The 22,940-nt window shown below is 40.2% G+C and overlaps 1 protein-coding gene across 5 annotated transcripts in view; it reads left to right on the plus strand.

The window, feature by feature from the left end:
• CDC14A (cell division cycle 14A) overlaps positions 1-22,940 on the plus strand; it is a 188,460-nt gene that overhangs the window by 155,272 nt on the left and 10,248 nt on the right. The window contains exons 12-15 of one of the 5 annotated variants that reach the window (XM_032636902.1): positions 7,167-7,282; positions 9,325-9,372; positions 11,405-11,527; positions 12,235-12,568. In XM_032636902.1, coding sequence (XP_032492793.1) covers positions 7,167-7,282; positions 9,325-9,372; positions 11,405-11,527; positions 12,235-12,568 — 621 coding nt within the window. Of the gene's footprint in view, positions 1-7,166; positions 7,283-9,324; positions 9,373-11,404; positions 11,528-12,234; positions 12,881-22,940 lie in introns of those variants that run through there. The other 4 variants (XM_032636894.1, XM_032636911.1, XM_032636923.1 and 1 more) reach the window with 4 other exon arrangements.

Consider the following 22,940-nt stretch of genomic DNA (forward strand, 5'->3'; position numbering starts at 1 on the left):
TAAAAATTCCATTTTTGTCTTTTTCTTTCAGTCCTTAGACTTCTATTTTTACTTGTTTCTATTTCAAACTCTCCTTTTATGTCATTTTTCTATTATAACTCTTCCATCTTTATTCCATAGTGTGCTATATTTCATCTAAAATATCTTTTCTTAATGGCATACACAATGGCCTCCCTAGTAGTTTTCTCTGTTACCATTTTATTAATGGTAACATTAATAAATAAATTTATTAATGTGTTGGTCAGTAATTTATCCAACTGAAATCTATGGGCACAATTTAATTTATTTGATTTTGGTTTTCATCTTGTCTGCATATAGAGAACAACTGGTGGAATAAAATACATCTTCATATTTTATGCTATTTGTTCTTTAGCTAGACCATAAATAACAATATCTTTAAAAATTCTCCTTCTTTATGTGTTTTAGTTGGCTCTATTTTCCTGTCTTTATGTAGGGCAGGCTTGTATCCAGAAGAAAACGCACTGATGCTCAGACCCTCCAGAGGGCGACAGGGGGTCTGAGAACAGACCCCCGTCCTTGGGGGAGCCAAGATATCAGGGTCTTCCCTGAACTAGGCTTCTTCACCATTGCCAGCAATCGTCTGGCTTTGTTTCAGGGGATCTGCTGCTTCCAGAGTAGCTGAGAGCAAGAGGGGGGCTACACTGGGACTCTGGGGAAAGGGGCTGGAGCCCAAGAGCACACAGAGGCCTGGGTTAAATTCTCAGCATTTATCGTTTGTGACTTTGTTCATCATTAGTCATCATGAGGAATGAATTTGGTATAAAGAATGCGGTATAACAGTACCTGATGAGAAACATCTTCAAACTGCCCTCGGTCCCCCAGTTCTTGGGATTGATTTATGCCTCATGACAAATGGAACTCTATTTTCTAATATACTTTTCCCCACGCAGGCACTTGTGACCTAGTATATATTATAAGTGCCCTAATAAATACAGGGGTTGGTTATATTCCTGTCTGCATGACTTATTCAGGATTCCAGGAGACCAAGGTCCTCTTCTATATAGTTTTTTTTTCTTTTTATAAAAATATTTTTTATTGAAGTATAGTTGATTTACAATGTTGTGTTATTTCTGCTGTACAGAAAAGTGATTCAGTTATATATATATATATACACACATTCTTTTTTTAATATTCTTTTCTATTATGGTTTATCATAGGATATTGAATATAGTTCCCTGTGCTATACAGTAGAACCTTGTTGTTTATCCATTCTATACATAAAAGCTTGCATCTGCTAACCCCAACTTCCCATTCCATCCCTCCCCCAACCCCCTCCCACTTGGCAACCACCAGTCTGTTCTCTATGTCTGTGAATCTGTTTCTATTTCATAGATAGGTTCATTTGTGTCACATTTTAGATTCCACACATAAGTGATATCATATGGTATTTGTCTTTCTCTTTCTGACTTCATTTAGTTTGATAATCTCTAGTTGCATCCATGTTGCTGCAAATGGCATTATTTTGTTCTTTTTTATGACTGAGTAGTATTCCATTGTATATATGTACCACATTTTCTTTATTCATTCATTTGTTGATGGACATCTAGGTTGTTTCCATGTCTTAGGTATTGTGAATAGTGCTACTGTGAACATAGGGGTGCATGTATCTTTTTGAATTATAGATTTGTTGATATATGCCCAGGAGTGGGATCGCTGGATCATATGGTAATTCTATTTTTAGTTTTCTGAGGAACCTCCATACTGTTTTGCACAGTGGCTGCACCAACTTACATTCCCACCAACGGTGTAGGAGGGTTCCCTTTTCTCCACATCCTCTCTAGCATTTGTTATTTGTAGACTTTTTAATGATGGTCATTCTGACCAGTGTGAGGTGGAACCTCATTGTAGTTTGGATTTGCATTTCTCTAATAATTAGTGATGTTGAGCACCTTTTCCTGTGCCTATTGGCCATCTGTATTTCTTCTTTGGAGAAATGTATATTTAGGTCTTCTGCCCATTTTTTGATTGGGTTGTTTGTTTTTTTGTTGTTGAGTTGTATGAGCTGTGTATTTTGGAAATTAAGCCCATGTTGGTTCATCATTTGCAAATGTTTTCTCCCATTCTGTAGGTTGTCTTTTCTTTTTATGGTTTCCTTTGCTGTGCAAAAGCTTGTAAGTTTGATTAGGTCCCACTTGTTTATTTTTGTTTTTATTTCTGTTGCCTTGGGAGACTGATCTAAGAAAACATTGGTATGATTTCTGTCAGAGAATGTTTTGCCTGTGATCTCTTCTAGGAGTTTTATGGTGCCCTGTCTTATGTTTAAGTCTTTAAGCCATTTTGAGTTTATTTTTGTGTGTGGTGAGACGGTGTGTTCATTGATTTACATGCGGCTATCCAACTTTTCCAACACCACTTGCTGAAGAGACTGTCTCTTTCCCATTGTATATTCTTGCCTCCTTTGTCAAAGAATAATTGACCGTAGATGTGTGGGGCTTTTTGTTTCTTAATTTTGTAATATAAATGTGTTTTGAATAACATTGTATATAACTATTTTTGTCAAGAGTTTGAAGGCTGTTAATCATTTACTAAGAATTTTATAACTCATATATTTTATATTCTTAGTCCTAAAAATGGCTAAAACTTCTTACAGTAGCCACAGAAATAAAATAAGGGGAGATAGGTTGAGACAAAAAAACCCATGATTTATATTTTAGCAGATATTTTTCAGACCTGTACTGTGTGTCCAGATCTTTTCCCCTCCCTCCTCCTTCCCCAGGTCCTGAGTTCCAGGCAGTTTCTCCTACCTTAATCCAATCTGTCCTCTCTTACCAGACCACTGCTGTGCCCCCTGCCCCCAGTCTTGATCTCTCTGAGTTATTCTCCTCACATTAATCAACTGGGAGGAAATATTTACAACACATTCAAATGAAAGTTTTTTTTATTTTAATGTAAAGAGCTCTTAAGAAATCAATGTGCGGCTTCCCTGGTGGCTCAGTGGTTAAGAATCCACCTACCAATGCAGGGGACATGGGTTTCAGCCCTGGTCCGGGAAGATCCCACATGCCGTGGAGCAATTAAGCCCGTGTGCCACAACTACTGAGCTTGTGCTCTAGAGCCCACGAGCCACAACTACTGAGCCCACACACCTAGAGCCTGTGTTCCACAAGAGAAGCTACCGCAATGAGAAGACCGCGCATCACAACGAAGAGTAGCCCCTGCTTGCCTCAACTAGAGAAAGCCTGTGCACTGCAATGAAGACCCAATGCACCCAAAAATAAATAAAGAAAATAAATAAATTTATAAAAAAAAATCAATGTGAAAACTCCATGTACACAAATAAAACAAAATGGGGGCCCTTATGGTTGGTAAATATAAAAAAATGTGCTACTTCTCTAGGAATGAAAGAAACACAGATGCTATTTATGCCTATCAACTTGTATGAGATTAAAGAAATGTATGCAGTATTAGCAAGGGTTTGGGGATTAAAAAGCTCTTAAACATTGCTAGTTGGAGTTTAAAATGGTGTAGCCTTTCTGGAGGGCGGTTTGATAACATGTAGCAGGAGACTTTAATCTAGCAATTCCACTTCTATGCACTTATCTTAAGGCAATAATAATAGGACAGTGTTCAGAAACCATGTGTTTGTAGAAGGATGTTTGTTGGAACTGTTTATAGTGATGAAAGACAGCAAACAGCCTGACTTAGGGCAAAATATATAAAATTTGATACATCTCAACAATGGAATTTTATGGAGCAATAAAACATGATAATGTAGAAGATTTTTAAAATTTACCCTGAAACACTTCTGTAGTATATTTAAGTGAAAAAGTAGGTTACAAAGCAGCATGTATAATTCAACCTCCTTTTGAGAGGAAGAAATGTGTTGGTGGGGTATGTATAGATAGCACAGGGGAAAGTCTGGAAGACTATATGACAGAATGCTAATGTGTTTTACTTTGATGGTAAGTATGTAGGTGGCTTTAATATTTTTTTTATCTCTTTTCTGTAGTTTGTTGTTACCTATGACAAACAAGTATTATATGGTAAAATATATATTTTTTTTCTTTGGAAAAGACATGGTTTCCTTCTCCAGAGGTTGAGAGCTGGGACTTAATATATAATGTTTTCATTTTCTTTGAGAGCCAGTGTACCTAAGTAAACTCCTTAAGGAGCTTAAGAAAAAATATATTAATTCTGGGTAGTTAGGTACATGACTGGCTGTTACATCATTTTGTTGTTTTCTACGTGTTTGAAATGTATTATAATTAAAAATTTTTTCACCTTTAAGATTTACAATAAAGTGGGAGAAATAAACACATGTAAAGTAACTATAATATAAATATACTGTTACTTTCTTTAACTGTATATTTTAAAATTAATTTTTATTTTAGAAAATAATATATGACCACAGTTTTAGAAATAGCAAAAGTATTGAATTCTAATAAAAAATCAGTTCCCTGTCCTACCTTTCTGTATCCCCAGACCCATTCTCAAACGGGAGAAACCTGTAAGCAAATTAACTGCCAAATTTCTAAATATCTTTTTTTTTTGCGGTACGCGGGCCTCTCACTGTTGTGGCCTCTCCCGTTGCGGAGCACAGGCTCCGGATGCACAGGCTCAGCGGCCATGGCTCACGGGCTTAGCCACTCCGTGGCATGTGGGATCTTCCCGGACGGGGGCACGAACCCGTGTCCCCTGCATCGGCAGGCGGACTCTCAACCACTGCACCACCAGGGAAACCCTAAATATCTTGCTATAATGCTACTTTTAAAAGCTTATCAATTTCGGACATTTTTCTGTTGCCTCCTGGTTATGGTAGATAGGATTAGTTCTCCTACCTTGCTATCACCTCTACTTCCCCTAGCTTCCCAATATAGCTATATTATAATTTTTGGTTAAACCCAAATAATGTATACATTATTACAAATATTGCTCACAGTTGAGCTTAGTAGTCCACTATGACTGATTTCTTTGTTGAAGCTCCTTTTTTCCCCCAAGAGTTATTTGCTCTTTTTATTTGTGTAGTTTTCTATATATCTGGGAAAAGAGAATGCTACTCTCCCCTCCTCCCCAAATTGTGCCAAGCAATTAAAATTTTTTTCAAAATCTCAACACAGCAAAAAAATCTTACCAAGTCCGTTGTTTTCCTGAAGACAGTTCTGCCTTCTAACCTGGACTAATTGTTCTACAGCCCAAATATAGAGTTCTGACCCAAGGCCTTCTCTTCACACTTCTCAGTTGGATCCCTAATTTCCCTGGATCTCATGTTGTCTTCTTTCCTTCTCCTGAAGCATATCCTATAATCGTTTTCGCAGAAAGATTGTAAGGGAGGTAAATTTTTGTACTTCTGTTCTACTTTTACACTTGACAGATAGGTTGAATATTGCAATTTCAAGTTGAGAATTACTTTTCCTTAGAATTTTGAAGGCATTTTAGAGCTGAGAACACAAAGATCCTCCTAGATGAGTAGACAAACATGCTTTCCTGGCTTTCTCACTAAGGCACTCATTAGACAGTGAAACTGATTGTGGTGTGGATCCGGTCCGACCTTCAAGAAGCTCTCCTTGCCAATCTTATGAAGGCTTATATACTTCTTGATACCCCCTCATATTTTGGAGCCTCTTGGCTATGTGCTTGTCCTTCTGTCAGGCACACGTAACTGCTACCAACCCAGCATGTTGGGTGCTAGATGAAGCTAAGCTCAGCTTCTCAGGTGTTACTATCCTGCTTGCAAGCCTAGCCTTCAGGCGTGCCTGATTTCTGTTCCTGCAGGCTTCCTTGGGTGGTAGTAGATTTCCCCCCACTGAGATTGTATGGACAAAGATGAATAATATAATTGATTCCTCGGGACTTTATAGGTGGGCATCTCTTAATAACTCTAGGAGAACCCCCTGACTTTGAGGTTCCATGATCCTGTGACTGTTAAATTGGAGTTCTTTGCCAACATGGCCCTTCCTGTGATCTTGGCTTGGCTTGCTTCACTTGTACTCATTCTTTAAGACTCAGCTAAGGGATTGTCTCCTCTGGGAAGCTTTCATCTTCATTTCTTTTTCTTTCCTATTAGCTGTGTATTTTGTATGTCTTTTTTTTTTTTTTTTAAATCAGAGCTGTAGTGGTGGGGTGTGGTCTTTTTACCCAGGATATGCCTACTGAGCCCCAGATGAATCCATGGACCCCAAAATAGATGGCAAGGAACAAAAAAGTGTTTTGATTCAGGAATGGCTGTCAAAAATGACTAAAATGTCACTGAGGGAAGTGCGTTTTTGTACATTCTACATCAAATAAGACTTCTAGCTTTAAAGAAGAGAGGAGACTCTTATGGCTAGAAATGATCTTAGCAAATTCAAACCTTTTGATTTATTTTCAGGTGAGGAAAAATACAATCTTTATGGTGGAATGTTATTGTGCCGTGGCATATATTTTAGAAAGAACATTGTATCTGAGGACAAGAAATCTGATTTTAAAATCATAGCTCTGTCATGAAGAGTTTAGGGGAGCTTAGGCAATAGTCTTATCTTCCACAAGCACCTCCTTTTTTCATCTTTAAATTAAGGGTAATGGTGCCCTCCCCACCACCGCTCCCTGGGTTGTGAGAATTAAATGTGACCTGGTATGCAAAAAAGACCTGGTGTGGTACTTATATATATTTTTCCAACTACAAGACTTGTTTCAGCAGGGAACACACTTTCCCAGTCTAGTAAGCTTGGAAAAATCTTGAGTGCTATTAATAGTGTTAAATGATGTTAATAAGTTACTGTATAGATCTCCTAAATTGTTTTATCTTTCACTTATGTAAACAAGCTATGGAATTTGCAGTGATGGGTGCTGGTAGCTTCTGGAAAAATATTTGTACTGTATCTATTGAGCCAACCTATGTCTAAGCTATATCCAAAAGCATAATTTTGTCTGCAAGAAAGTCTCCATGGTTGTGGTCCATTGTAACAGAGCTCCCTTTAATAAAGTCTACCACATCCGTACCCATGCTTCTTTGATTTGGAATTTGACCAGTGTATTTAATTGGTGATTAGTCCAGTGTTCTTTAGTATATACGTGGCCAATGCTGAATTCATAGTGTGTTAAAACTATTTAAGATAATTTGTATAAAACATATCCATATACCGAGATAATCTATAAACTGTTAAGAAATCTATATAAAGTAGAATTACTCGTAATGACCTTTCTGTGGAACATGAATTTTTTTCCAGAATAATTTAGAAGAGGATGAAGATGTGGAAATGAAAAATAATATAACCCAGGGAGACAAACTACGTGCCTTAAAAAGTCAGAGACAGCCACGCTCCTCACCATCGTGTGCATTTAGGTAGATCTATTTGAAACTTTTCAATTTATATTGTACCTCCATTTGTGGATAGAATATTTAATCTTCTCTTTTGAATATCATCCTACAAGTACTATGTTTACCTCTCATTTTTTGGTTTATTACTATTTTGTGTCTTTTTTTTATTATTTTATCACTGCGGGGAGTAGCTAAATTTTAGAAGCTTATTGAAAGCAGCTGCTGCATCTTGATCTCTGGAATTCCACCTTAAACTGCTAAGCAGTTGGTTGTCTTTGGGACTCTTCAAAATTCCACTTGGAATGGACTTTTCTCCTGTGAATGGGTTTCCTGTCCTATGGTGAATTCTCACAGATGTGCCAAGCGTTTGTATTTAATCTAGAGTGTGCAGATAAGTATAGCATGCCAAGCTTTTGTTATATCCTAACTCCTTAGCCTTACTTTCTATTTTTGAGAATTGAATAAGCAATTCTTGCCTGTAAAGTTATAAACCATCTTGGTTTGGAGGTCTGATATTACTCATCAGAATCAATTGATGGGACTTAACTTCTGACCACAACCTTTGAAATCTTCTGATAATTCAGATTAAGTGAAAAAAAAAAAGACTTCAGAATCAATGGAGGTACAAAAATCTGTAAATATCAAGATTCTTTATTGTAATGTAAGGAATGGCAAGTCCACAAATGAATATAACCAGAAGTGGCTACTTTCCTTTGATTTTTAAGTGAGAGAAATGCATAGCAAGAGAGATGTTTTGCTAGTATGATAAATGTCAAACAGACTCCTCACAGGGAATTTAGTTTTATGTATTATCTGGGAGGATTATAACACTTAAGTCAGGTTGGGTCTGGTCATACCATTATCTGTGCTTTGGGTACTGGTTTCCTGCCCTGAAAAATGAAGGTTCGTATAGCTCAAAGTTGAGGTGATTGTTTTCTATAGTAAAATGGAAAGGTGGGATAGCAAGTTTGGTACTTAGTAATAATCACCAACTACCACTAGGAAGTTGAGGAAATGTACCATTTACTGAGCAGCTGCTATGGGCCAGGAATCTTGTTAGGTGCCTAGTTTGGACATGAGGATTAACCGAGTTAACACAAAAGGTGTGCACCATTACCCACATTTGTGTTGGTTGCTTGAGGTCAGAGAGGTTAAATCACTCCCTAGCTGTTATTCAACCCCAGCACTGTTCAAAGTTCATGCTCTTTTCACTATATGTATTGTCTAAGTCAGTGGAAGTTTCTTCAAGATCAGTTTACATTACCAATTTTTTTTTTTTTTTTTTTTTTTTTTTGCGGTACGTGGGCCTCTCACTGTTGTGGCCTCTCCCGTTGCGGAGCACAGTCTCCGAACGCGCAGGCTCAGCGGCCATGGCTCACGGGCCCAGCCACTCCGTGGCATGTGGGATCTTCCCGGACCGGGACACGAACCCACGTCCCCTGCATCGGCAGGTGGAGTCTCAACCACTGTGCCACCAGGGAAGCCCACCAATTTTTTTTTTTTTTTATTCACCATTTTTTGTTTGAAACTCTAAGAAATTGCATCATATTGATTAAAATTAACTTCAAACAGATTTATGTTTGATTTTTAAGAAATCATAGGGGGAGGAAAGGGTAAGTTGGGGTGTAACTTGACAAATAAAAAGGCGAAAGAAGCCAGAGAATCTTCACTACACAAAACTTTAGAAGGTTCGTTCCAACATGGTGTTTTTCTTTTTCTTTTTATCCTCAGAAATATTCTCATTTTTTGGAATTTAGTTTTTCTTAAAAGCATCATGACACCATGATCAAACATTTTTAACCTGAGTAGATGCAATACCACCTTCTGATGAAAAAGCATTTTGCTGTAAATGAAATTCAAGAGGAAACAAAACGACTAAAATAGATTTCCTGCTGGTTCTAGGATTTATTTTATAAAGTGAATAAATACTAATATCCATTTGCAAGGTTTATCCCTCTTGCCCATTTAATAATTTTGCTGGTCTGACTCCAGATGATGTGACTTTTGGTCTTGGCTTAAATGTGTGACCCTGGTGTTGTGTGAACATTTGTCTTTGGTTTCTGTAGGTTGGAGGATATGAAAGGGCATCCAAGAGCAGTGTCCCAGCCTTCCAGGTACTGTCAACCAGGTTGAATTTCCAGTAGCTTATAAACAAATGCTACCCTTTAGATACATTTCCCAACCCTTAAGCCCATAGAAATAAACTGCCCACAGCTTTTCACTTTTAAAATTCCTTCCTTTCTGTTCTAGATTGTTACAATATGCTTTGTATTTAATGCTCACCATGCAAAAATGTTATTTTCCTGAGGTGTCTACAGGGCCGTATGGCTGTGGGAATGATGCCAATGTACTTGGTGTGCCCGGTGCATGGTGGGATCTCTAATAAACTACAGTGGCTCTGCAACATGCCTTTCAAGCCAGTGATAGATTTTGCCTTGAATTTTTAACATTTCTGTTATTCTTCTTTCCTCCTATTTTTGCATGTATTTGTTCCCTTCCTTTGTTTTCTAGTTTTATTTCCTTCCCTATTCTCCATTTGAGGAGGAAACATTAGTGTTTTTCTCTGGAAAAATGTTCCCTGAACACTCCCTGGTGGTCTAAGTGATACCAGGATCCAGGGTAGGTCTTAGTGAGGGCTGTAGAAATGTTTGCCCAAAACTGTCATCAACAGATGGGGAAAAAAAGCTGATTCACTCCTCAGCTCTGTTCTTATTCAGCTCTAGGTTTTAGGGTTGTTTAGTGAAGGCAGCTCTGAGATGGCCCAGACTTCTCCAGAAGCTTGAGCTGCTTCCTTGTACAACTTTTCCTGTTCTTGATTTAGAGGCAAACCATGTTGTAAGCTGCTGTTTGGAGGGACGATGATGAAGAAAAGAGTCTACAAGTAAATCAGCTTTTCTATAGCAGATAGGAAAACAGGGTTCCAGCTACATTAAAAGATTTGTCCAGGACAAAACACATTTGGTATTAAAACCATGACTGGGCCCTGGTAGTCCAGATTTGAGTCACTTTTCCCTTTTTGTTCACTCAGCAAATATTTCCTGAACACCTACTCTGAGTCTGGCACTGTGCTAGTCTGGGAATTGAAATGAGAAGCAGTTCTTTGCTCGTAATGGAGCTAATTTCGAGGGAAGTAGACGATATTAGACAATGAAATGTTGTACAAGAGCTGTGATTTACTATGAGAATATATGATGAAACTTGATGCTTACCCCGCCTGGGAATTCAGTGAAGGCTTGCTGTAAGAGGTAACAGCTGATTGGGCCATTAAAGGATAAGCAATGGGAGTGAGTCAGATGGAGGTGGAAGAAAAAGGTGTGTGCAGAGGTGAGGTAAGGACAGGAGAAGATGCCTTGGCAGGAAAAATAGCATATGCAAACTGGACAGAGGTGTGGACGCCGTCTATCCAGGCATCTCAGGGCATTTTCTGTAGCTGGAGAAGAGGTGTCTGGTGGGAAAATGTGGAGAATTAGCAAGTGCCAGATTTTGGAGGGTTTTAGAAGCCAAGCCAAGAAGTTTAGGCTTTCTGGGCACTGAAGAAAAATTAGATGGTTTAAACAGTGAAGCGACATGATTAGATATTTTAGATTTTGTTGGAGGCTATTCGGAATGTGAGTTTTAAGGAACCAGATTAAAAGGTGCTGCTAGGTGTCAAGGATAAGAAATAATGATGGCCTCTCCTAGGGCGGTTGCAGAGTGGAAAGGTAAGGATAGATTTGAAATATAGAGAGGTAGAATCTCAGGACTTGGAAGGAATGAATGCCAGTGTCAAGGAAGGGAAGTGATCAAGGATGGCAGGATGGTAGTTACCCCCAGGACTTTGGATCCTGGATTTGAATCCCAGCTGTGCCTCTCGCTCGCTGAGTGACTTTGGATGAGGAGCTTTTCCTTTGTGCCTCCATTTGCTCACTTGCAAAGTGCAGTCTTCGCTACCTCGTGGGGTTGCTGTGAGGAGAAGCTGAGTTAATGTCCGTCAGGTTCTTAGATGAGCGCTCAGCACAGAGTGAGGGCTGCGTCCGGGTTGGCTACTGTTACTAGGACCTGCCATGATCTCTTTAACGTTTATTAGTTTATCTTATCCTAGTCTGTTGCTGAATGTTAAGATAACACAGCTTTTGTGTGACGCTTTGCCCATTTTTCTCCACAAAGATTGAGTTCTTCCCCACAAGGATCTGCATCTGCTTTGAAGACCTCAAAAGTGGCTTTGTCCCCTTCGGTGATGGCCAAGAGGATAAACAGAGGCTCTTTGTCCTCAGGCACCAGTGTAAGAAGGTAATTTTTCTCTCCTCCTTCTGAGGCACTGGCAGGAGGTAAAGGAAGGCAGCAGCAGACAATGAGTTTGGCTGAAGTTTGTGAGAGGAGGGGACTGGGGGAAGGGGAGAAACCACAAAAAGCACTGCGACCCTCTAGGCTTCTGTTCCTGTCTTGAATTGTGGGGACATGGCCATGGAGGGAATGCTGTACGGCATCCCTTTCCAGAGCTTGCCCAACGTGATCCAGGGAACGGAGCTCAGTGGCGCAGACTAATAATATACGACATAGTCATTTCTCCCCTGATGTGTATGGGCCGAACTAAAATGGGTAGGGATGTTTGATGTAGTCATATGACTGAATATATAGAAGTTAAATCTTGTACTTAGGTCTGCTTTGTACTCTCCCCTTATATAGTCCTTTTCATTTACTTCCTGCCACAGGGCAAGTAGAAACCCGCACATATTCTATTTCAGGATCTCTGGTCAAACTGTTCTAGCCAGCTTCTTGAGTCCTAACTACTTTTGACAGAGGAACTTACCATGTATAACTAAAGGCCACATATTATAATATCACCAAGAGCAATTCTGTCACCATTTGCGTTGATCAGAACTGTCTTCATCCCATTCCCCTAATGTCGTAATCATGTGTTTTAGAAACGTGAACCCTGTGTGAGTATACATGGCTGTCTATGTTCCCCCCCTGCCCCACCTGTGTTTTTCGTTCAGCTTTTCCATGAACTCCCGGCTAGCCAGTTCTCTAGGGAACTTGAACGCTGCAGCAGATGATCCAGAGAACAAAAAGACTGCCTCACCCTCCAAGGTGGGTTTCGTAGGCAACCCGTTCACCAGCCTCTTGAATGGCAGCTCCCAGCTGCCTGCCAGAAATTACCCTGAGCTCAACAACAACCAGTACAGCAGAAGCAACAGCAGCAGTGGGAGTGCCCTGAACAGTCAGCCAGGCCCTCACAGCGCCAAGACCGAGGATCACGCCACTGCCCTGCGGCCCTCCTACACCGGCCTTTCTTCTTCCTCAGCGAGATTCCTGAGCCGATCAATCCCTGTAAGTTCACAGACACCACCTCTTGGCCCTCAGAACCCTGAACACAAATTTTGTGCCTTGCCTTCCCAGCCGAGGCCGCCACCAAAGAAATTTAATTGTGCCAAGGAAGCCTTCTGATCGATGCCTTCCCTCTGTGCTTTGTGAAACTGTCTCTGCACATACATTCTGCTGGCTCTTCTTCAAGTAAATGCCAAGTGTCGACCCAGTTTTCTTCCTTCCTTCTTTTTCTTCTCCTTTTCCCACTCCTTTTAAAGTGATTTCTCTAGGAAGGGTAGCAGCTTTCATTCCCTTCATCATGGACACCGTTGTCTTCAGTTACTTTTCACTGAAGTTTCGAATCACTCGGCAAAGTCAGGGGTCGAGTCATACGACAGACAGCATCTGCTTTGGTTGTAGTGGCTTTTTTTTATCCTGGCTTTTTCTACATCATTTATCAGTGGATGAATTTGGAGTATTTAAATGTGGAAGATGTTGAATGAACAGTGTGTTCTCAGAACTAACCATCAAGCCCTTGACTAGGTCACCTGCAGGGAACTGACCCAGAATTATTAAATGGCAAATGGAGGGTGCTTATATGGCAGGTTTATGGTAGGTACTCGGGATGTAGGGGACGGGAAGGCAGGGTAACAGAAAGATGTTTAAAATTAGCTGTCACTCTTCTAGAGACAGGATGGAAGATCTCCAAACACATTTTACCCATGAGCTCTTCATTTTGGTTACCAAGCCCCCTTTGTGACCAGTAATCCCTATTAGGGTAAAATCTTGTTGGTCCACCCCCACCCCTGCCGTGAATCACTTTAATCACATATTTTGATTGCCTCAAAGGGAATTGAGATCTATGGGAATGTGAGTTTTGATGTGAGAGAACAAGGACAAGATAGGAAGGAGAAGTAGAAATAGATGCCACAGATCAAGGCAATGTCAGTCAATGTTAAAATGCGACATTGACTCCACTCAGGCACAAGCAAGCCCCAGGTGTTCTGGGAAGGCTGTGGTCTGGCACCCCTTCATGTCCACTGTTCTTCAAACACTTCCTCAGCTATTATCCTGGAAGAAGCGGGTCCCTGCAGGGGAGGGGAGGGGAGGAGAAGTGCGGGTGGCAGTGTGCCTCTCACCGCCTCTCAGCAAATCCATACCCCACGGTAAAAGCTAATGGGACTCACTTTCCCTAGAAGGCAGTTTAGAAACCACTTTGTGAATGTGAAGATGCAGCGTGTGTGTGTGTGTGTGTGTGTGTGTGTGTGTGTGTGTGTGTGTTGGTTGGACTCATTACTACTCCCATCCCTACCTCAGGCCTCTTTCAAATTTTTTTTCCACTCTATCCACACACAGTCCTTTCTGGCACATATGATTTCCCCCAATCTGATTTTATTCCCAGTGATATTTCTCAACATTTTAGATTCCTGTAGAGACTATAGCCTAGGCCCACTCTATCCCTTAATTTGACTCTAATCCCACTAAGTTATGGGTACATATGTATCAGTAAAACTTAAATCCTAGTAACTGGGATTAGCTGGAAAATGAAGTGTATTTATTATACATTTTTATAACTAGTTTTACAAGTCATTATACTTCACAGCAGGAATTGAGTTCAGTCAATATTTTCATATACTGATTGTGGGTCAGCCTCTTTTTTAGACCAGAGTACAGATCTCTCCATTTTCAGAAAAAGTGTTTTATATATATAGATAGATAATTATATGAATACCTTGTAGATTTCATGGCTAAAGGTTTTGTGTAATCCACATTTATAGCTCAATACCAGAAGGATTGGTAGCTTGATAAGAATGACATTCTACTTGTTCTGGATCTCAGTTTTCCTCTTTGCTAGTGGCAGCATGGGAGCTTCCTATAGACGATTGTTAGTCCCCTAGCCACCATGTTTATATAACTTGATTTTGGTTTCCTTCCATATTTTCCCTCTCCTGGCCTGAATACAGTGATTTTCCAATAATTAAATTTAAAGTAATACTCTGTGTGGGCAGCTGCTGCTTCTTCCCCTTCTCCTTCTTAAATTTGTCATCTTATTGTAAAGAAAAGCATTTATAAATAGAATTGCCATCAAGACAACATTTTCCTCCCTCTCACCCTCCCAGGAAGTAAGAATAGCCAGGTGTCTTGTAGCCGATTTTCCCTCCTTCATCTTTGCCTAGACAACGTCTGTGAGAGGGAGGGTTCCAAGTCCTACCCCTCCTGGCTCGCTGGCAGAAGGTCTAAATTAAGATGGAAATTCCCATTTTATGAGGAATAAAGTAGGAGGTTGGGAGTTTTTTCCTTTATCGGTTCAATGAAGCTTTTCTAATTGTTACAGGTTTCTTGTCTAAATAAGATGGTCCTTTTTTCCCAATGCTTCTGAAGATGTGAGACATATGATCCTTGAAGAACTAGGAATAAATCACTCAACAAAAATGTTTTTAAACCCTTAGGTAGGAAATGAAGTCTAGATGGCAATATCCTCCTCGCACCTTTAAGAAAGACCCAGAAACTCCTAGGGGACGGGGGTTGCTGGGTGTTTAGAGGGCGTCTAATATTTTAAAAGCTGCAATTAGCATCTCTCTTGAAAGCTGCAATTGCTTCTCACTTTGTGCAGCAGTTCAGCCCCCAGAAAAATGTGGAAATGATTTCCTTGTTCTGTCATTAAATGCTTTAACACAGATAACAAGAACAGATGTTAAGGAATCCTTATGGTTGTGACAGAATTCTGAGAAGCAGATTTTATTTTTAATTGGACTGTTCTGTTAGTCTTGAGGTTTCTACTGACCAGTGCAATGCACCAGGTTTCATTTTGGCCGACCCACCTACTGTAAAAAATCAGTTTTCCCTCCCTGACATTCAGAGGCGTTTTCAAATCTTAAGAGGTGAGGGACGTGTGATTACGGCGTGGGTGGGGTGGAAGTATTTTATTAAATTGAAATTACTTGCGATATCTGTCTTGAATATTTGCTCTGTGTTATTTTTAAGAGACTTACCACTGAATTGCTATTCATCAGCATTGTCCTTACCTGACCCTGCAAGTCTGGGTTAGGTCACAATGCTTCCCCCATAAGCTCTTCTACACCCTGCCTTGGTCTTAATTGCAATACTCAGTTTCTCGCTCTGCATTTTAATCATCTGTTCACTAGTCTGTATCCTCCGCTAGACTGTAAGTGCTGTGGCGGCAGGGCCAGTGTCTGTTTTTCACGGTTGTATGCTCTGTGCCTTGCATGTAGTAGGCATTCATTAAGTATTTCTTGAATGGGTATATTATGGATGGCTGGGTATTTAAATGAATGAATGTGGTAAGAATTATTGCTTCCATTTTAAAGGTAAATAACTTGAGGGTTTGAGAGTTTAAATATTTTGCCTTAGATTGTACCACAAATATGTAGCAGAGCCATAATTTGTACCTGGGTCAGTTTGACTCCAAGAAAGCATATTCTTTTGATTACATCATGTCATAGATATGCTGTGATATGTGTTTAAAATAGAGGGATATCTAAAGGATATGCCTTTTTTTCCAAGAAGGGTTAGGGAAAGCTGTGAAGGAGGCATAACATTTTAGTTGGGCTTTGGAGGATGAATAGGAGCCTTCTAAAAATCGAGTGATGAAAATAGGAAGACGGGGAATGGTCATTTCAGACAATGGGAGCTACAAGAACAGAGGTACAGCCTTAGTACTATAGTTAAGTTCTTAGTTTCTAAAGACGAGTAGACCTGGGTTCAAATCCTGTCTCTACCATTTCCTTGTGGTGAGTACTTTGGCAAGTTATTTAACCTCTCCGAGCCTCAGGAGATGGGAATAATAATTTTCAGGAGCATATTTAGGTTTTGTGCACCTGAAACTTATACAGTTTGGTGGGATCTGTTTAAGATAAAGAGTACAAACTATTTTTGTAAATTGTATACAAACATATGACTGCGTGCTTTGAAAGGGGTTTGTGTGACTGTGAGGCCTTAAAGCTTATGTGGTAATGATAATAATCTTTGTAATAGGGTGGTTGTGATGATTAATTGAGATAAATCATATGAAATAGTTTACACAGTGCCTATAGATAATGCTCAATAATTTTAGCTATTATTGTTTTAAGAGCAGTGAGTATTCCAGTGTAGCTAAAGCCAGGGGTGGTTACCTAAAGATAAGGCTGGAAAATTAAGCTGAAGCCAAACTGGGAGGTGCAGTGTGAGCTACTGGAATCTTGTCAGCAGGAGTGGCTTGATCAGATCTGATTTGATGAAGATAATCCTGGCATTCATGGGGATGGGAGCTCTTGCTAGAAACCCTGAAGGCAGGAGACCAGTTTGAGCCCTGTCTGCTGTCTCCCAACCCTACCTCAGCAGGTTTCTTTCGGTAAATTCTATGCTTTTCAACAATTACGCTGTGTTTCAATGCACATACGTAGTAGTATAGATACTATTGAATAATCATATATGACCAATAGCTCTAACATATTTTTACTATGAAATTTTAAATGATATATTTATTTTTATAAATGGAAACTTAGCTATTGAAAAAAATTATGGTCCTTAGGAAACATATTTTTTACATTTGACATGAGGAGTTGTAAAATAATGTGCTTTGTTATAAAAATACACATATATAGTCAGGTTGGCTACAAAGAATTTTTTGTGACTTCTGTGTCAGAAATTAATCTTTGCTTGATGGGAACAGCCTTTTATAACAAGCTTTTATTGTATTGACCCGTAGGGAATATAAACATAAATAAGATAAGCAGTCCTGTAATAAGGTTCTTCTGAAAGCTTCTTCAGGTATCACCTATTAAAATCTTTTTTGTGACTTTTAAAATGATTAAGCAGTAGCTTATACTAAGCTTTGTTATTCACTCATATATTGATCTTCAAACATTTTCAAGAATATTCTCTTAGTGATGTTGCAGGTTATGTCAGTGATGCCATTCATTGTCTCTTGGAATTTTCCCATTCTTCTCTATTCTGCTGCTTTCTCATCTTCTTTGTTGTGTTAGCCTTGTTGATAATCTTCTTAACTCAGTCTTAATTCATACATTAAACTGGGGTCACAAAATCTTTCTGTAAAGGACCAGAGAGTAAATTTTTGGCTCTGTGTCCCAACTCTTTTATATATGTGTATGGAGGGTGTGGCTGTGTTCCAATGAAGCTTTATTTACAGAAACAGGTGGTGAGCTGGATTTGTCCCCTGGGCTGTAGTTTGCCGATCCGCGCTTGAGAGCACAGCCAGGTAATAGATACTGATCTCATCATCATTTGAAAGTGACCAGTGATCCCCTAATGCTAGAACATTGATCCTGAATTCCTTTGCTGAGCTTTCAGGCTCTCTGTCCTTTGTTCTCCTTATTGTACCTTTGTACCAGCTTTCCCCTGCTTGACCCTGAGTGTGGTTTCCTCCCCTACCTCTTGGCCTTTGGGAAGCTCTTTCTTGGAAGCCCCCTTCCTTCTTCACTAATTTCTCATTATGAGAAGACATTATCTTCCATATACGCTCTGAGACTCTTCTCAAGAAATCGAACCCACCAAATGTTTTACTTTTTTTTTTTTTTTTTTGCTGTACGCGGGCCTCTCACTGTTGTGGCCTCTCCCGTTGCAGAGCACAGGCCACGGACGCGCAGGCTCAGCGGCCATGGCTCACGGGCCCAGCCGCTCCGCGGCATGTGGGATCTTCCCGGACCGGGGCACGAACCCGTGTCCCCCACATCGGCAGGTGGACTCTCAACCACTGCACCACCAGGGAAGCCCCAAATGTTTTACTTTTTAACCTCTGTTTCTATTCATGATGACTATTTACTACTTTATCAATATGTAGTGTTGCTTTGCATACACAAGCATCTGTATTTGTTTACATATTGTCTATACATGCAAGACTTTATACATGCAATTTTTATTTGTAAGTCTCCAAATTTTAAACTTTCTTTGTGTAGACATTTTATAAAATTCTTTTCTATTTTATGGTTTCTAATGCAGTTCTAAACACAGAAACGTATTAAAAATACTCATTTGGTTTAAAGTTGAAAGGAAGATTGAAATGAAACATTGTGTACTACTTTAATGTTCTCCTTATGCCACTGCTGAAATTGCCTTAAATGCAGTTCCCTGTCCCAGTGGTCGTTACCATTTTTTTTTTTTTTTTTTTTTTTTTTTGCGGTACGCGGGCCTCTCACTGTTGCGGCCTCTCCTGTTGCGGAGCACAGGCTCCGGACGCTCAGGCTCAGCGGCCATGACTCACGGGCCCAGCCACTCCACGGCATGTGGGATCTTCCCAGACCGGGGCACGAACCCGTGTCCCCAGCATCGGCAGGCGGACTCTCAACCACTGCGCCACCAGGGAAGCCTGGTCGTTACCATTTTTATACTCAGCTGGTTAGTCTGCTCTTTGGTTGTGAAGACTCTGTGGATGAGTTTCCACCTCAGATTTGACCAGTGTCAGAACAACCTGGGTAGCCTATGAATAGGTTAAGTTCTGTGTTCTAGCATTGGGGGAAAATATATATATTTTAAGATATTATTTGTTCTTAAAGTCGGAATTGGAATAAGATCAAATTATTAGATCCAGCTTCCTGAAATAACCAGTTTGATGAAAATCTGAGCAATTGGTGTGTGCATTAAAGCATGCTTCATTTTTACTTCGGAGTAATGTTAGTGTGACAGTGACGAACTACTTATTGATTGTTTGAACATCCATACCCAATAAAATGTGCCTACTTTCCAATGGTATGTAATAGCTTTTCCTGATTTAACTTGATGTCTTTTCACTCTGCCTGTTCTACATTTAAAAAACTATCATCTTGTCCTGATAAAGGATTAAATATTATTTAATATATAGGGTTAGTACTAGCTTTCTAACCTTGCTGTATGTTCAAATTACTGTGGTTTTTCCATCTCTCCTCTTTGTTGTGGCATTGCCTTAAATTTGATGCAATTTTCCAGCTAAAGGATACTAATACTATCAAGAACATGAGCTCGGTCTCAGTATTGAACTACATCTTTGTCATTCTTTCAGCATTGGTATTCTTCTGTTCCCTTCCCAGGGGGACTTGGGAATGTTACTTGACAAAGCATCAAATTGTTCTGAGGTCAGCACGGTTCAGGTGATGCCTAAATTTACATATAAGTTATTTAGGTACACACGGTATTTGCAGATACAGCTGAAGGTTGTTCAAGCTTCTAATGTTCAATAGTGGTTTACATTAATTTGCTATATAAATACTGCAGCTGTTTTTTGTTTTTTGCATTACGCGGGCCTCTCACTGTCGTGGCCTCTCCCGTTGCGGAGCACAGGCTCCGGACGCGCAGGCTCAGTGGCCATGGCTCACGGGCCCAGCCGCTCCGTGCCATGTGGGATCTTCCCAGACGGGGGCATGAACCCGTGTCCCCTGCATCGGCAGGCGGACTCTCAACCACTGCGCCACCAGGGAAGCCCCTGACAGCTGTTTTTGACTCTCCATTTGAAAGGATTCTTTAAAACACAGAACTTGCTTTAATCTCGAATACATTGGAGTTATTGCCTTGGTTGTTCAACTTAATTTGATACCTTTTTTCTTATATAATGTCAACAATATGCTAAATCAATAGAAAAGGATCTTATTTTAATCTTCCTCTAGTTTATTTTTGGCCAGGAGTAAAAGAGAGTAAGTGCTTTTTGTATATGTATAGAGGCTTATCCAATTAAAAAATTATCCAATATTTATATGAGTGTCTACCATAAGCTCAGTATTGTTTTAGTGGAGGAAGGTAAGACAAAGATGTGTAAGCCATTGTCTTCCACTAGATTGAAAGCTCCATGAGGGCATCTTCTGGCTTAGTTAATCTTAAGCCATCATTTTTCTGGTCCTTCAATCTGTCTTTGTACTGCTGCCAGAGTATGCTTAAAATCCTAGTTTCTTAATGTTATCCTTTGCTCCCAAAGCTTCTCAGTTGAAGAGTAAAACTAATTATTATCAGATTTTTCTCTTTTTCCTTGAAGTTCTACAGTTTCACCATAATATATCTAGATATTGATTCATTATAGTTTGTCCTTTTTTGGCCTCAGTGTGCTTTCAGTCAAAGGGCTGATGACTTTTTCAATTATGGAAAATTGTCAACCATTATCTTTCTGGATAGTGCTTTTTGGCCTTTCCTCCTACTCTGTTCTTTTGCAATACGCCTAGACTTATGTTAGAGCATTTCAATCTGTCCTCAGTATTCTTGCCTTCTATTTTATGTTTTGAAATTCCTATTGCTCTGGCTGTGTTCCTTTTTTTAAAAAAAGTTTATTTATTTATTTTTGGTTGCATTGGGTCTTCGTTGCTGTGCGCGGGCTTTCTCTAGGTGCAGAGAGTGGAGGCTACTCTTCATTGCGGTGCGCGGGCTTCTTATTGTGGTGGCTTCTCCTATTGCAGAGCACAGGCTCTAGGCACGCAGGCTTCAGTAGTTGTGGCGCACAGGCTTAGTTGCTCCACAGCATGTGGGATCTTCCCAGACCAGGGTTCAAACCTGTATCCCCTGCATTGGCAGGCGGATTCTTAACCACTGCCCCACCAGGGAAGCCCTCTGGCTGTGTTCTGATTGACTCCCTCCTATTATTTTCCAGTTCACTAATTCTCTTTTAACTGTGTCCATTCTGCAATGTATCCCTAACCTATTTACCTTTTGATTTCCACAGCCATAGCTTTCATTACCAGCATTTATAATTCATTCTTTATGATAGTCATCTGTTCTCATTGGACCTGCCTATTTCATTTAATAAATTCTTATTCTTTTTATGGCTATTCTTCATTTTCTCACCTTGAGGATCTCAGACGATAAGTTGTTTTGAGATTGCTTTGTGATTTGCCTGTTGGTTCAGCCTGTGAGAATTTGTCTCCTGATTGCAGACTTTGTCAGTTCTCTTGGTGTTCACGTTCCTTGTGTGCTTTAGAATTTTCATTTGTAGATTCACTCTGGATGAGAGTTTTTTGTTTCTCTCCCCTCTCTCTCTGTTTTCCCTGCCTCACCTATTGGCTCTCTTCTTGGCTCCACTTGACGCCCTAGGTATTCCAGTCTAGAAACAGATTCTTCATGTCCCAGCTTCTCCTCCCGTGGTGAGCTCGGGAGGCTGACTTCTCAGGCAAGGATGCAGCTGTGCACAAACCTGGCCCAAGGCATTGTTTGTGGCTTCCCTTCGCCCCTTTCACAGGTGGGAGGGCCTGACCCCAGCCTCAGATTCAGGCCAGCAGCTTTTAGCCTGTGTACCCCCAGGAATGGGACACCTGGCCACCTCTACCAGCTTCCAGCTCTGTAGCCAGTGGCCTGCCACTGTGTCTTAGTTCGTTTCTGGGCCATGAACATGTTGATCTTACTTTTGTGTCCTGTTGTGCCTTTTCTTCCTCACATTTTAAAAATATTTGATTTATACCCAGAGTGGTCATTTGGAGCATAACTTTCAGCTCCATCTTGACATGAAGTAGGTTCAGTCTCTGGGGTTAACCATTCAGGGTCTTTTTGAGTTTTCCCCCCACCCTCATTTCAAACTCATTTCCCTTCCCTCCTGAGCATGATCCTTTTACTTCTTCTATGTGGAACTTGAATATTCCCTGCTCCAAGGGCCTTCATCCTTTTCTTACATGCTATGCTCCCAACCTGGTTCACCTTTGCTTTCAGACTCCTTCCCTTCAGAAGTTAGCCTAAATCCTACTTCCTCCTCTGTGAAGCCTTCCTTGGCCTCACCCAACTATAGCAGTCTTGACTTTTTCTTAATTTGTCCTCTCTGTATCGGTCATTTGGCCTTTATCATTTCTGTTTGGTATTGAGAGTCACCTTTCCCATGGGTATACGCCTTGGATCCCCACTGAGTTGGTTGGTAAACTTGAGGTTAGAAACCGTGGCAGCTTACTTTTATTAACTTCATAGTAGCTAGCATTGGACTCTGCTTACTTATTTGATTATTGGTTTATTTATTCCATATTGTCGTCTTTTCTAATATTGAGTAAGTCATTTATTTCTTCCAAAAATTTGAAATTTACTGTATGTGTGTAAGGCGTTTAACCCAGAAAGGCATGTTTTTATTGCAACCCCCTATTACACACAGACACACATACATGCAGGTGTGCATGCATGTGCAAACAAGCACAGATGCCCCATGCATGTTACTTGTAAAGTCATTGGATCTGCCCCTAATGGAAGAAATCTTTGGTAAACGACACAGGCTGTTTGCTGTTGAATATCTGAACTCACAGGGCTGATATGTGTGAGAGAGAACCGTTTATCCATAGAAGCAGATATTTCTCTCTCTCTTGGTCAGACTATCGTGAAACCCTCAGTTCCGTAATATTAATGACTTCATCATCTGTGTGGGCTTTGGCATCCTCAGGTTCAGTCTCTGATTGAAAGTTATTAGAGTGAAAAGAAAGGACATAAAAAACCAGTATGTGAGTGAGCTCAGCTG

The sequence above is a fragment of the Phocoena sinus genome, chromosome 1 (genome assembly GCF_008692025.1).
Source record: "Phocoena sinus isolate mPhoSin1 chromosome 1, mPhoSin1.pri, whole genome shotgun sequence".
Lineage (NCBI taxonomy): Eukaryota > Metazoa > Chordata > Mammalia > Artiodactyla > Phocoenidae > Phocoena > Phocoena sinus.